Source organism: Erigeron canadensis, chromosome 9 (genome assembly GCF_010389155.1).
Source record: "Erigeron canadensis isolate Cc75 chromosome 9, C_canadensis_v1, whole genome shotgun sequence".
Taxonomy (NCBI): Eukaryota; Viridiplantae; Streptophyta; class Magnoliopsida; order Asterales; family Asteraceae; genus Erigeron; species Erigeron canadensis.
In genome coordinates this window covers 25550543-25566640 of record NC_057769.1, presented here as the reverse complement: position 1 = coordinate 25566640, position 16098 = coordinate 25550543, and the positions used below count along the sequence as shown (strand labels likewise).

Below are 16098 nucleotides of genomic sequence, written 5' to 3'. Positions count from 1 at the left end.
GAAGAAAGTATCAAGGTAATGGCTGTTTTTTTAAATCTTCTATTATTGTGTCTTCATCCTCAAAAACTTCATAAAATATTGATACTTTTATTAATCATTCAAGCCACAACGATTTCACATATCCAAATTCAACCACAATCATCTTCATAATTCACCATATCACCATCATGAACAACCAATCTTTTAACATATTTTTTTTCATCTGATTCACCATCATCGCCTTCAAATTACTCTTCCACCACTACTTCACATCTTCTTGCACTTGGAACAACATATAACTCATCTAGACAACCAAAACCGTTTCTGATTGTTATAAACTCCAATAAAAATGGAGAAATGATATTAAAAATTAGACATTTACAACAATACCTTTTTTCTTAAGTTGTATTTTGTGCATTATAATTTATACATTTGTTGTAGATGATGAAATTCTGTTGTATGAATATCATCTCCTTTAAAAATGCTTTTGTCATGCGAGCAAATTAATAAGCACAAGGAATTATATGAGGATAATGACCCAATGGTGTTTTAATCACAGGAAAAGTAAACATACATATCAAAGAAACATAATACAAAAGCTACTGAGTATTCATTGAAAGATCAAAAAGTTAAGTAGACAACCCCACTAAATCTTATTACATTTACCAGCTTAATTTTGACAAAGTATCTTTTTCACTTGTTAGTCAACATTGTGCAACATAGACCTTAAAGCAGCCGTTTAAGTACTTATCATACAACAATTCTTAATAATTTCATAATTAAAAATAAAAATAAATATATACTTACTTTATAATATACTTTATGTCAATCGACATCCTAGTTTCTTTTCTTTAGCTGAAAATATCGAAACTGTAAGTCATATATAGTCGACCTCATAGGACACCAAAAATACGACAACAAAGAAATAAAATTAAAAAATATGCTCAATAAATATTATATTGGTCTTTAAAATAGAAATACACTACCTTTTATTACATCAATCACCTTTACATTAATAACCATACAGCTATAGTCAACCGTCGCCGCCGCTGCCACCATCTCTATTACACCGTTTACCTTTACATTAAAAACTATACAGCTACCGCCACCCGTCGCCGCCACACCGCCCGTCGCCTGTTTTACTCATGTATATATAATAAAGCAAACCATCCCTCCTCTCCCATTTTTAGTACAAGCTGTAACAGAAATGTCTAAATTGCATATGACTTGTACTACTCCAGCTACTTGTTTAAGTTTTATCTAAAAAATATCCTTAATGAAAAAAATCTATAAATTTATCTATCAACTCCTAAAATATTTACTTTACCCAATTTATACACTAATAACCTATACTAATCGTCACCTTCAATTTCAGTCGTTGTCGTCACTATCACCACACCACTACCATCACACCGGACACCGCTTTGCACGGGTTTCCCATTATTCAACACTGAAAGTAGAGAAGCGTTTAGTTTGGTAATGTCGAAAGTAAGCAGTGTAGCACACTAACAAAGGGTTAATTGATCCAAATCCGTTTAGAGTGTTGATTAATCGCTATTTAGGTACTCGTATTTCTTTGAAAGAAAAAGATATATGCATCAGATCCATCAATGCATGTGGCCGTTTATTTTTTTAGTAGACCAGAAAGCCCAAAGCATATAATTAAAATGAAAGGGCTTTTTTAGATATTATGGTGTCTTAGGCCTCGTTTTTTTTTTCCTGTTATTAAGTACTGAGTGTATTATGTTATTAAGTACTGAGTGTATTAAGTGACTGAATGCATTAAGAATGTCTGTATATATTAAGTAAAATATAAGTAATTGACGGTTATTTTTGTGTATCAAGTCAAAAAGGAAACATGAAATTTGACTGAATGATTAAGTTCTTAATTATTAAGTTTATTAAGTAGGAAAGAAATAAGACCTTAAATAGTTTGTTGAGCAATGCTACACTCACAAACAAATATTTGCTAACAAAACTTATAAACATAAGTGTCATCAATAACCACCAATAAAGTTATATATTTTTTTCTTTTTCTTGATCCACTCTCTATTTTTTATTGGTCCACATAGATTTGTATATTTTGTTAGTAACTATATCATTTCTTTTGTTTTCAACTATGTTCTCGTAACAAGTAAATTCGGCATTACTTTTTATCCATGAATCAATTATTAAGAGAAATAAACACATTCGTTAGTTACATGATACTAGCTTTGTTCCTTTTAGGTTTTTGTTTAAAGCGGTGATGTTAATAATACAAAGATCAATAAGTTTACCACACAATATAATTAAGTTATATAACATACTAAGTGTTTAATGCACAGTTGTAATAAATATATCAAATTTTGTGTTACCAACTTACCACCCATTTGTTAGGTAATAAGTTGTTTAAATCAAATAGTCGCCATTTTACTAGAAGTGTTTTCCTGAAATGCACGGATGTTTCAAATTGTTTAGGAAGGACACATAGTTAAAAGATTAAAGGTGGTGACATCCAATGTTCATGATAGTTGGGTAAAAGAAGGAATTTAGAGATATTATGAATTTATTATACGAAGTTGATCTAATTTTTTTTTATTTAACTTTACAATCCTGACTTTTTAATTTTTATTAGTATATTAGAATTTTGTTTTGGGTAATAAATTTTACATAAAATTTGATTAGAGTATTAACTACAAGGATAAAACTTTTTGTTCGTATGTACTTAAAAAAATCAAATTTTTAAACATCTTTTTAATGTTTTGTAATATAAATTTAAATGATATAGAATTATAAAAACGTCAAATATTTTAAGCCCAGTTATGTATAAATACAAGTTTGCAACTTTGCAAGCTGCTCGCTTGAGCAGGCCCATACCAGGTCAGGGGCCAATTAAATCCAACTTTGTATATATTTAATTTAAGTCCAAGCCTACAAACTATACAGTTTGAAGTCCAAACCTATAATATAAAATTTAAAGGGAGATTTTCATATATGTCCTATTTTAAAGACATAATTACATATATGTCTAAGGCATGTTTTAAAAGCATTGTATTTATGCATTAAAAACTTACACCTAAGGCATATATGTAATTATGTCTTTAAAATGGGATATATATGAAATTTTCCCAAATTTAAAAAGCCATATGAAGTATGGAAAGGAGGTTTTTTAATAAAGGTAAATTAAGATTACTTATAGGCTACTATCCCATTTAATCATCTCTATTAATTTTATTATATGTGGAAAAAAACTTTAGCCCATTATGAAATTATAACTTATGGTTATATGTGAAAGTGTGAAACATGGACCCATGATCACCCTATTATTGAGTCATTAGGTACATCATATAAAATGAGGGACGAAAATGTTCTAAAGATAATCTTGATCTTTAGTTTTAACTTTACAGTTGTTTTTAACTTTAATTTCGAAGGAGTTCATCTGCATCATTAAACTAAACTGGTTAAATATTTTATGTTTCATTAAAAAACTGTTTTTAGATGTTCTTTATGGACAAACTTTTAAGGACATGTTTAAGGCCCTGTTTTATATATTGAACATATCTATTAAATCCACGCAATCGGCCCTTATGCATTTAACAATTTAAGATTTTAAGCAATAAAATTGTCATGCTAACATACTTTATATATATATATGTTATATATATTTTTATAACAATATTTAGTGTTATATATATTTTTATAACAATATTTAGCATTAATATATATATATATATAGATAAATAATCACATATAAAAATGGCGGGAAGGGGTGTTTTAGTTCAAAATTTAGGTAATTCGGTTAAGAAAATATCAGATGCCAAATCCTCAAGCTGGTGGTACAACCATCACATGCGTGCCGCATCTCGTGCCATTTTTCATCGAATCCCTCTTGTCGATATTGTCCTCGAAGTCCGAGACGCAAGGGTACGTTCCGTTCCGTTATGTATGCCAACTGTTTGATAAAATGTCTCACAGAACTACCTTGGACTGCTCCTTTTGACTTGCTAAATGTTTGATTGCTTTATTTGCTAACTCTTATTTAACTTGTATGGTTCTATACATAAACATGTGTTTCTTACAGATGCCGATATCATCTGAATATGGACAGTTGAGATACTTTCCGTCTTCGTCAAGGAACATTATTGTGCTGAACAAAATGGATCTTGCTGATCACTCGAAAACTAAGGTGATATGTTCTTCCAAAAGACTTGGTTGTTTTCTTTGATTGCATTTTGGATAATACCATTACGATTATTAGTCAGTTAAATGATTGGGTTCTGTATCAGTTATTATCTTTTTTGCAATATGATTAATCGGCATATTAATTTACTAATAAGAAATATACTTCTGAAGTAAATTAGTGAATCTGAACAAGTAGTGATATCAGCAACCAACTTGATGCATAACAAGCCCAGAATTAGGGAATTTAAAGCTAATTTTCAGCCTCTTTAATAGCAATTTGAAATTTATGTTCAGTTAAGTGTTAAGAAAACCATGCATCCTAAACCAAACTTGCTGCTATTTAATTCAACATTGATCCGAGCCTCAAGTCTCAACAGTGAGAGTAATGTCAAATCTAGCCCATGAGTTAAACCAATGATCCACTGGGCACCATAACAAGACAGCAACATCAACACGTACAGAGGCCCAATCAACGACCCACTTTGATTAGCATGGGACAGACACAATGGTGGCGCCAGTGAACAAATACGGGGGTCACTCAGCCCAAAATAATTTGGGTAAAGGGTTTCACCCGGTAATTTGTATGAAGTCAAATGAGGTTTGGGCAACTTGGCAGAATACCCAAGTCGGCTACATAAGGCATGCACGCTTGGGCCCCGGTAAAAGTAGGCCTCAGCTACACAAAAGAAAAGCATTAACCATATAGGAGTCTAAGAATAAAATGGCATTAATTCGCTAGTCTAAGTAGTATTTGCACAAATGAACTGGGCAGTAGGTCTTCAATCTCCTCTGAGTCACCAGGGTCAACAGGATTTCCTGCAGTGTTAGCCGGTGCAGTATGTTCTGAGGTTAAGCTAAGATAAGCGGTTGGTCAATAGGATATCCTGCAGTGTTAGTTGTTTTTTTTATTATGTTACTAAATTAACAGTCCAACCCTCTTGGCCATCACATATACATAGATCGCAGCCCCCATGCTTACTAATTCCTAGAGCTTTTGCCTTTAAGTTCCCAAAAAACACCTGTTATTTCTTTTGAGCACCCCAAGTCCCACAATTGTGAATTGGGAACCCAGCAACTCGTTAGGCCTGTGTCTCCCATTTCGTCATAGAAAGCTTGTGTCGTATTGGTCATACTTAGGTTTTGTTATGAGTAATGGAAAAATCATTGAAAATGAAAGAATCTTCAAGTGACATAAAGTAAGCACTGGCGACTGTTAAAAATGAAAAGTAATTGAACTCCTTGTAAAAATGAATATTATTTTTGGCTGTTGCAAACTCAAATAGCACAATTTTGCTGCCGTTTTTAAATTGTTGTCACTGGACAACTAAACAATCAAGATTCCATATAATAACCTAACTTTTCAGCGACCTTCCTATTGCTCCAAATAATAGAAGAATACTTCATCATGATTAACTTAATTGTTCAGAACTTCAGATATTGATGCTGAGTATGGAAATTACGAATACCCTATTTGTTTGATGTGCTTCAACATGTGTACTTAATAACCAGTTTTGTGGTATTTCTCACTCCGGTATTCAGAAGCTCTTCCTTTATTTATAATTTTAGGAATGGATGACTTACTTTATGGAGCAAAATTACATACCTTATGCTATCAATTCACATAACAAGGACAATATCAAGGAGGTAAGTAAGTACAAATTCATTCTTTAATTGTCATTTGAATATTTATGTTTTGTTGAGGTTGCAAGATGGGTGGGTTGCGTAATGGGTCAAAACGGGTAGTGTGAAAGAGTAAAGTAACCCCAATGTCGTCTTCCACGGGTTTTGGGTCCCAATACCGTCTTCGACGATGTATGAGAGAGGTTGAGATGTAGACAGCCTTACCCTACCAAAGGTAGAGAGGCTGCTTTAAGGTTCTACCAAAGGTAGAAAAAGACCTCCAGCCTTGCTAGGCGTGAGGATCGAACCCTTGACCTCTGTCTCTAGAGGCAAGGGCTCGAATCACTTGATCCAACCCAGTTGGTTGGGTAGTGTGAAAGAGTATTTGTTAAAATAGGTGTAGAGTGGGTTGACCCAAGAAACCTTTTTCTTAAACTGTTCTTTATTTATTTATTTATATTTTATAAAGGATTTATGGGCCAAATATGATTACATAAACTAGATTATTTGAATAGTGAAATAGTTAAATGAATAAAATGATTTAGGATGTTTTACGCATTGAAAGTACACTTTAGGTGTCTTTCAACCTGGTTGCGCATATACACATCAAAGGCAACTGAAATTAATCCTTGCATAAGTAAAGGGTTGAAATTTAATGTTTCTGTTATACGCTCAGACTATCAACTTTTTTCCTAAAAGCATCCTCTTGTAGTTTCTAAACTTCATTCAAGCGAGAGTTAGAGACATAAGAAGAGCCACACATTCTAGTAACACTCTGACAACTACTGTTCTACTCGTTGGAATTCCAAATGTGGGAAAATCTGCTTTGGCAAATTCCTTGCATCAAATAGGCCGAATTAGCGCTGCAGGTAATTTATGTCATTAGTACACTCTACAGTGCTATTCATTGTGCTTCTGTTCGCCTCTAATAGTTGATATATTTATCTTTAAGAGAAAGGAAAGTTAAAACATGCCATTGTTAGTCCACATCCGGGGGAGACAAAAAATATCACTGGCTTAAAGGTATACTCTTTGTTTGCATATTTCTTCAGTTAAAATAGCTTGAAATGGTGACTCATATTTCAGATTGGAAGCAATCCTAATATATATATCTTGGACACGCCTGGAATTTTGCCTCCCGAGATTGTCGATGCTGAACTTGCTTCTAAATTTGCTTTAACTGGTATAAGTTTTATTTTATATTTGCTCAAGTGAGGCGAGGCCCAGATTGCATAAGATTCTTGTGAATTTTCTTATTCAGGTATTTATATATCTTAATTGCAGGAGCTATTTCTGATCATCTAATTGACCAATTAGATCTTGCTCGGTACTTTCTCTCTATACTCAATTCCAGTAATGAATACCAGAAATGGGCTAAGTTTTCCACCATAAATGATTATATGCCCGAGTTAGACAAAAGAGACAACCAAGTTATGAATGATCATACACAGGTATAAGAAAACAGTTTACCTTAATTTTCATTTATATATTGTTTACTATTGACTAGCATTAACTATGAAATATATCATTTTTCGTTGTGATTTTTCTCACACCGTCATATAGGATTTTGTGGTGGAAGCTGTTCGCCGAGCTCTCTTTTTGAACGGATCAGCTTTCAAAGGTAAAATAGAAGATGAGAAGGATATGGAAGAATTGATTGAAACACAGTTTTCAACAATGCGAAAAGTTTTCAATTTGACTTCAGATTCATGTAGAGATGCTGATAGCATAGTTGCAGCCAAGCTTATTAATCTGTATCGTACTGGTAGACTTGGCCATTATACTTTAGATAGCCTACCAAGGACTACTAGATCCTAATATATAATGATAAGTTGGAACATTATTTTTGTGCTAAAAGATTGCTTAGCATTGCAATGATTGTTCACCATTATTGTTCTACAAATGAAGACTTGACATATGTGCTTAAGTACTCATTTGTAGTTTTCTGTCGAAGTAGTAGCATTTCTGAAAAACTTCTCATTAAAGGTTTGACCTATAAATGTCAAAATTGGACTTTCCAATGTTTAGCCAATTATTAAAGATATCCATTAGCTTCAATCTGTCACATTTGAAAGTGAGGAACCAATAAAAGGTCGTATAACTTGCATCATAACGATGAAATATTGCTATTCATTTAATGGGTATAGTTTGACAATAGCAGAGTCTGACACCATACCCTTATATATATACACACACACATATATATATATGTTCAATGATGTCAGCTTGAAAATGTCCAGTGTCGCACCAGATTGTCCAGTCTGACACCAGACTGTTTAAGGCAGTTTGGATTGGGGATGTTGATCGTTTACTCAAAGATACCGACACTAATCCATCTACGTTGCATATATGCCATGTTACTGGATCGTAGTGAAACTCCTTTTAACGTAGTTAAAACATATGTTTTTCTTAAAGCAGAAGCTTAATATTAACCAGATCGGTTTTAGCCCTTTGCGCATAGCAGCTACTTATACCATAATTGTGAAGGAGCTTCTCAAAGTTGACTTTGGTTTGTGTCTTATCAAATGAAAAGATAGAAAAAATCCTCTTTCTTTTACTGTGGTCAAAGGTAATCACAGACTTTGGGTTTAGTCGGATACGTGACTGCTCAAGGAGAAACGTCCCTTCGGTCATCCAGTGATAAATAAGAACAACCAATTATTCGAAGCTTTGCAAGTCCTAAAACAACATCTAAAGCTGGCTAACAAATAAGATCTCCTGAATTATATTGTAAGTCTAGTCATCTCTACTTATCTGACGCATTAATTGGTTATTTTATTTCTTTTCTTATAGGTGATTGACTTTCTACTCAATGGGGAAGTCGTTAACAAGGGAAATATGGACTTGAATTCTGAAAACTTTTGAATATTAATCTACAGATTTACTTTCAGATACCTTTATTCAAATCACCAGAACTGATATTTTATATCCAGATGATATCTATCAAGTTAAAACAACCACCTCACAATACATCTTTCAAAGCCGAAAGACTATACAAATAAAGTTAATACAATAACCACATATCCTGCTCAAAGACATGAAAACCATGATCTCTGGCTATACAGGATTAGATGTAACAATATGATGTGGGCCCAAGTGTGGAAGAACAAGCACTTGTGTATTTGGAAGCTAAAGATAGAGTAACTAAAGTTGCCTCATTAAAATGGGCATAACTCGAGCTACATGGCTTCGTTTTCAGCGTAGTAGCGTTTGACTAGTCACATGACCGGTGGAAAACGTCATTTTCTATGAGGTTTTGGGGTTTTTATGCATCATTTCGGTTATTTTGATTTTCATTTCATCATAACTTTTCGTCCCTTTGTTCTTTTAGGCCCATTCGAATTTTGCACTACTATTTATGTGATTAAAAACCTACGGAAATGACCATCTTATAAAATATATGGAAATCATTTTTTCATATACACAAGTGTGTATTTAGTGTGTGAAATTGCCTGATTATCGGTATTTCTTTTGAATCAACGAAAATTAGAACAATTGTTCTTGGAATTCTTGTGAATTCAACATGTTTGATTATTTATCTCGTTTTCCGTCTACATCACAACATAAATACCTCCAATAGTAAAACACGAAACAATAGTTAATAAACTCTTTGATGTTTCCTCGTAACTTACACTTGTTGACTTAACGATGACGGGTCCACATTTGGTATACCTATTTCCTTATAAAAACAACTCAACCTTCAACTTTTCGACAGTATATACAGATTAATTTATTACAGAGCCATGGATGGAAGGTTGTTACAGGCTGCATGGAATGGAGATGTCGATCACCTGCTTAAAGAGATCAAATCTAATCCATCTATTCTTCATACTGGAGCGTTGGAGGGTGGTGAAAATCCATTACACGTTGCTTGTTTGGCTGGACATTTAGAATTTGCAGCAACAGTGGTAAAGCTCAGGCAAAATTTCATAAGTGAGCTTAACCAAGACGGTTTTAGCCCTTTGCACATAGCTGCTGGATATGGGCATGTAAACATTGTAAAGGAGTTTCTCAAAGTTGATGTTGATTTATGTTTGATAGAAGGAAAAGACAGAAAAGTCCCTCTTCATTTGGCTGTGGCTAAAGGTAAAGTTGAAGTTATTAGAGAGTTGATTCTGTCAAGTTTGGTATCTATCGACTGCAAGACAGCTCAAGGTGAGACTTCCTTTCATCTGGCAGTGAAGAACTACCAATTCAAAGCTTTACAAGTGTTAGTACATCATCTAAAGCAAGTTAACAAAGAAGATCTCCTGAATACCAAGGATATTCATGGTAATACAATCTTGCACCTTGCCGTCTCCAGAAAGCAGTATGAGGCAAGTGAATACTTTTTTTTTCAAGCACATATACAATTGTCTTGAAGGATTTCTTGCGTAACGTGTATGTTTACTAATAGGTGGTTGACTTTCTGCTAAATGGGCAAGCTATTAGCAAGGAATATCTGGAGATGAATTCCTTAAACAATAGTGGTTTAACTCCTCTTGATATGCTACAAACTTCTAGAAGTGAAGCCGGTGGTCGTGAAATTGAGGAGCTTCTCATCCAAGCCGGAGCTCTAAGGACTGAAAATCTACCAAATCCTGAATATACACTAGAACAAACACCAAATCAACCAAATACAACACGAGAAGATAACCCTCCATCTCCAGCTATACGATTTTTAAACTACTTCAAATATTATAATATACAAGATTCTCCAAGAAAAGTAAGAAATACCCTTCTCGTGATACTTGTACTTATCACATCTGCAACGTATCAGCCTGCACTTAGTCCACCTGGAGGCACTTGGCAAGATGATTATGATCCACCTGCAGGAAATTACACATTATCATCTCCCAAGAATGGTACAACTGCCCTTATAAAACATACTGCGGGAGAAGCTATAATGGGTACTTATAACCCGGTAGCCTACACTGTGTTTCTGTTAGCGAATTCCTTGGGGTTCTTCTTGTCAATTCACATGATCAGTGAACTCACTGCAGGTTTACCTATGCGGTTGGAATTTAATCTTTTATTATCTTCCCTAGCTTTAACTTATGCTACTAGCATGATTGCGATTGCTCCAAATTCCTTCATATTATTTGCTTCTACGGCCATCTCGTTCGTTCTGCCGTTCATAATATCATTTACGACCACATTGTATGGAACTTATATGGACAGGCGTAGATGTGTGTCACCTAACACAGGGCATGATAGTGTCTGAGCATGTACTAGGTATTTAAGAATGCTTGTAGATATATAAATTTAAGCTTGACACATATAAAAGTTTTTCTCTTTTTCATTACAATTCGTAATTCAAAATTGTGATCCAATCAAAACTAATTAATTTACATTTACATAATGTTAATACTTTCTGATGTGTTTTAAGTTTATTGGAGCATGGTATCACTATTCGGCCTACTGCAACATTGTGTCATAAAAGCTACCAATAAGCACACACAAATGTGAGTGAGTTAGTGACATTGATATATTGAAAACAGTCACTCGATATTCCGGTAAATATTTGACTTTTGACATTTCTACCAATAAGCACACACAAATGTTTGACTTAGACATTTCTGTGTAGCCAAAATTTGAAATTACTACGTACTGTTGTTATTTCTAATTGTTCTACCTGGGATAGATGTTTTAATTGAGCAGTTTCTATGGTAGCTCTAGCGTTGACTTTTTTTTTTCTTTCTATATCACTGGTCACATATTCAATTGTAATGCCATCCCTTAATTCAAAATAATTGTTCTCTTTAACATATACAAAAGATCTTATTCTCATGCATCACATGGTCATAAACTCATAACTCATAAGGTCCCGATATATGTCAATATTATATTAAATTGTAAAAATCAAATCTGCTCGGCTGAGATAAGTAGATAAGTATGGTGCTACCCCTCTCACAGGCAACTTAAATAAAAGATATACTATTATCTATACTCTATATTAAAGAAAATACCCCATGTTGAAAGTTACATGGGAAAATGTCTAAAATGTCCTCCTATGTAATATTTTCACCTACAAGGCTACAACCCTTTAAAATATTTTCATATACACTATTCTCTTAACATTAATAATTAAATTACACTATCAATCCTTTATTTTTCTAAAATATCTTCATTAACCTTTTAAATCAATTACTTTTATATGAATTATCTACGACACTCGACGTCGCATCCACCACCACACCATCACCGTCACGACCACCGTCGCATCGCGCGGGTACAATGCTATATACATTTAAGAGATTATGGAGTAGAAAAAAAAAACAACCAAAAGTAGCTGTACTTCTGCTGGCAGCATAAATGTTAACCCCTTGTTAAATAACTACTATCTAGTTTATTAATTAGTTAAGTAAATAACACCCTATGCTTGTTTTCTAGAGGTTATGTGTCTTAATACTTTCAACGTTCCATGGGGAGGTTGGGATGTAAACAACCTTACCTATACCTAAGATAGAAAAAAATCTCCATCACCCTAGACTTTTGTATCCAAAGGCAAGGATATTAACAATTTGACCCAAGCCTTGTTTGGTTCTAAGTGTTTTTTTCAAAAGATTTTTCTTTTGCATTAGGATATATAGACTCCAGTTTATTTTACACAATGGAGACGCACGTAGATTTTTTTACTGTCACGAGTTGGTTATGATTAAATCTTATGGAATATGAGTCATGGGCACTGTCAGGAGTTAGTTATGGTCAATTATTATGGAGTAATATTTTAATATGAGTCATGGGTAATATAGGTCTTGTGGATTTTAGAAATGATGGTCATACATATATTCACAGAAGTACAGAACAGCACAGCTGCTGTTACGTACAAACAAGCATCCTGAGTTACCAATATCAAGTAAACCATGTCATCCTTGGTTGTTGACTTTGACTATATTGAGTTTTGTTGTTGTAGTTATCATTGTCATCGTCTCAATAACATTAAGATAGTGTAAAAGAAATGCCCTTGGACATTTTTATTTATGGTCAAAATCTTATGGGGTAATATTTTATACAAGTCATGTGCAAAATATGTCGGTGGAGCTAAGAGAATACGTACAGTTATAACAGAAAAAATTGATTACCAATCACATTACAAAACCATGTCTTCCTCGGTGGTTGACTTGAAAAAGTTACAAATTCCGCTAGAGGAGATAAAAAAGGAGACCAACGACTTCGATCCAGCTACTCAAATCGGATATGGTGGATTTGCAATTGTCTACAAAGGAAAAATCTCTGACAGGTGGCAAAACCGCTGGACAGCTGCCATCAAACGCCACATCATTAAAGTTAATGACCAACGAAAGGAGCAGTTCTATAATGAGCTTGAGTTGATTGCAAAGTTGGAGCATAAAAACATCATTCCTTTCATTGGTTATTGTGATGAAGAAGGTGAGATGATATTTGTTTTCAGGTATGCTACCTATGGAAGTCTTGATTATCACCTTCAAGACGACAACAAGCGTCGTTGCCTTACATGGGAGGAACGACTCAACATTTGCTTAGGGGCAGCGAGAGGACTCGATTATCTTCACCAATCTAGAATAATACACAGAGACGTAAAGAGTGGAAACATATTGATAGCTGATGGTATGGAAGCAAAAGTTGGTGATTTTGGTTTGTCAAAGTCAGGTTTTAATAATCGGCTACCCAGTCAAGTCCATACAAACGTTGCAGGGACCAACGTATATCTGGATCCTCTTTACAATGAAAGCAGCATCCTTACGAAAGAATCTGATGTATACTCTTTTGGCGTTGTACTATTTGAAATGGTAAGTGGGGTGCTAGCATATCGGGCAAAGGACATTGGAGATGGTCAGCCAAGACCTCTGTTAAATCTGGTCCGACGTTTCTGTGAGAATGGAGTAGAGAAGTTAATCGATCCCCATATTAGAGATCAATTACAAGAAGTTCCGTATCTTGATCCCCAAATAGAAGATAATATTGAAATTAGTTCGTTTTACACATTCATAGACATCGCGTATATGTGTATTAGCTTGGATATAAAGAAACGCCCGACAATGAAGGAGATTATCAGAAGATTAAAGAAAGCATTGGATAATCGAGTAAGTCTTCCCTTTTGATTACCTTGAACATTAGATGATCTTTGTGGTTTCTTAAGTATTACAAGTTTCGTCCCAGTACGTGGTTTATAAACAGACTGTGACATTCGTTGTATAGTTAAAAGAAAGGAACGAAACTTGTAATGCGCTGTTAACTTATTGAACAGGGTATTACTGGAATTTAAGGAGTTAAATAGCCATAACCCTTTATCATCAATTTATTATGTATATATTGTTAATGTCAATGTTAGATCTTGTTGGGTACAGATGAATTCTCCCCTTATCAAGTGTGTTATGGGTGATACTCGATTCAGTTATGGCAAACCTGTTATGGCATTCACCATATACAACGATCTTGTCCACTTCCATTCTTTTGGTCATGATTTGTTTGATCGGCTTATTCAGATTCTCTATGTAGCAGTCAAGGTACTATGCAAACACATACTATGGTAGTTCAGAAGCAAACTTGTCCACTTCCATTTCTGCGGGTTACTTTTCTAATATAGCAACTTAGTATTATCTTGTCTCTGACGTGACCATGGTTCGGGAACTCGTGACTCAGGATCGGATCGGCGGGAGGGAGTCACGAGTTTTTAAAAACTCGGATCGGAATCGGGGAGAACCCGGATTAGGTTTATATATAGGAAATATATAGTTTTTGAAATTATATGGAATATACTTCAATCTTAAAATATAATTTGTTTAGAAACTTTAATATAATACTTCAAAGTTTAAACTTTATTCATTAGAAACATAAACTTAAACCAATTTAGGATGTACATTAAAAAAAAAAAATTGGCCAATGTTGACCCGAGTTTTGACCCGATCTGACCGATTCTTGACGATCCAGCCGATTTTTGACCGATACAGACGAGTTTGACCGAGTTTTACAAGCGACCAAGTCATTGACCGAGTTTTCACCCGATTCTAGCCAACTCGACCCGTTTAACCCCGATTCTGATCCCAAGTTCCCGGCCGAGTTGGCCAAGTTTTACAACACTGGACGTGACAATACTTTTCTTTGATATGACGTGACATATTCTAGCCTGAAATCGAAAGGAGGCATAATATAGTTTATCTAGATATGACGTGAAATAATTGACCTTACGAGGATGATGTGCAACAATTTGTGATTCAAGATTAGAAAACCCCTAACAGCAAACAATTTCCAAGTTATTTCACTTCTAATGAAGGTTCACTTATTTGCAGACGAAACATACTATAGAGTATATGGTGTATTTGTCAGCAAATGTCTTGGTATTGAACTTCTTAAACAATTTAGATTACAGATCCAAACTTGAATGGTATAATGGGGTAATGATTTATAATCTCTTTTGTTATTTTCAATATCTTAGAATTTGTGTGATACTCGTCTTTTATGGTCCTTTTTGGTTGTGATTTTATTGTTCGTTGTTCTTTTCTAGGTGGAACTAATGGAATATGTAGTTAAGTTGTATGGCATCATAAGTGACCGCTTGAAGAACGAGGTTGGATCACTGTTGGACTTGCATATTCTGGTATTTTCAAATTCCTAGACTGTACAAGATTTCTCAAATTTACCGAAGATTCTTGGATCCATAATATTTCTTATAACTGTAAAATTCAGGCAATAATGGCATCGAAAGATTCTGATGACCTTAGCACTTGGTTAACTGATCATCTCAACCAACTCGAAGAAAATTTTGTATGTCTATACCTTCTACTGCTCTACATGTTAATATCAGTTAGTCTATACCTTCTATTGTTCTACAAGTTGCTAGGAAAATTAATATAACAAATTACAAAACAGTTCCTACATCTATTTGCGATCCAATTGAAAAATAGTACACTGATTTTGTTGGAAATTAAGCCCAAGATTCACTCACAACTCACTCTAAATATGTGTATATAGTAATATATTATGGAGAGAAGGACAAGTAAAGAAAAAATGCAGTAGAAACTTGCAACTATCGAATTACTAAATGAAACATAGATGGCTATATATAGCCCACTGACTCAACTGACTTTCCTAAAGAAATGGTGGACATGACCATATCTTCCTAACGTGCTAATAACCAACGGATATTTCCACTAGATTCGGTCAATACAATGACTCATTCTAAAACAAATAGACTTACCCATAAACTAAACAATAAAATCTACTACTAATTAAATCATAGAAGTAACTCCATGCAAATCTTCAATATGTCGACTGACCACTTCTACTTCTTATTCCATGCACTAATTAAATCAACCCATTTAGTAACCTTAAAGTCAAGATTAATTCCTACAGATTTCGTCAAAGATGAACTCAGGT

At 34.1% G+C, this 16098-nt stretch overlaps 3 protein-coding genes across 3 annotated transcripts; all 3 read left to right on the top strand.

Annotated features, from left to right (window-relative positions):
• The first annotated feature begins 3684 nt into the window (after positions 1-3684).
• LOC122582950 (DAR GTPase 2, mitochondrial) lies at positions 3685-7703 on the top strand. Its single transcript, XM_043755383.1, has 8 exons — positions 3685-3882; positions 4040-4144; positions 5707-5784; positions 6473-6629; positions 6713-6783; positions 6847-6943; positions 7045-7211; positions 7324-7703. Exons 1-8 carry the CDS (start codon positions 3715-3717, stop codon positions 7576-7578), a joined length of 1098 nt encoding a protein of 365 aa, XP_043611318.1. The 5' UTR covers positions 3685-3714; the 3' UTR covers positions 7579-7703.
• A 1800-nt stretch (positions 7704-9503) lies between these two features.
• LOC122583413 (ankyrin repeat-containing protein BDA1-like) lies at positions 9504-10963 on the top strand. The gene is made up of 2 exons (XM_043755818.1): positions 9504-10076; positions 10157-10963. Exons 1-2 carry the CDS (start codon positions 9504-9506, stop codon positions 10961-10963), a joined length of 1380 nt encoding a protein of 459 aa, XP_043611753.1.
• A 2173-nt stretch (positions 10964-13136) lies between these two features.
• On the top strand, positions 13137-15650 carry LOC122583412 (probable receptor-like protein kinase At2g23200). Its single transcript, XM_043755817.1, has 6 exons — positions 13137-13805; positions 14070-14228; positions 15012-15116; positions 15227-15319; positions 15409-15486; positions 15627-15650. Exons 1-6 carry the CDS (start codon positions 13137-13139, stop codon positions 15648-15650), a joined length of 1128 nt encoding a protein of 375 aa, XP_043611752.1.
• The last annotated feature ends 448 nt before the right edge of the window (positions 15651-16098 follow it).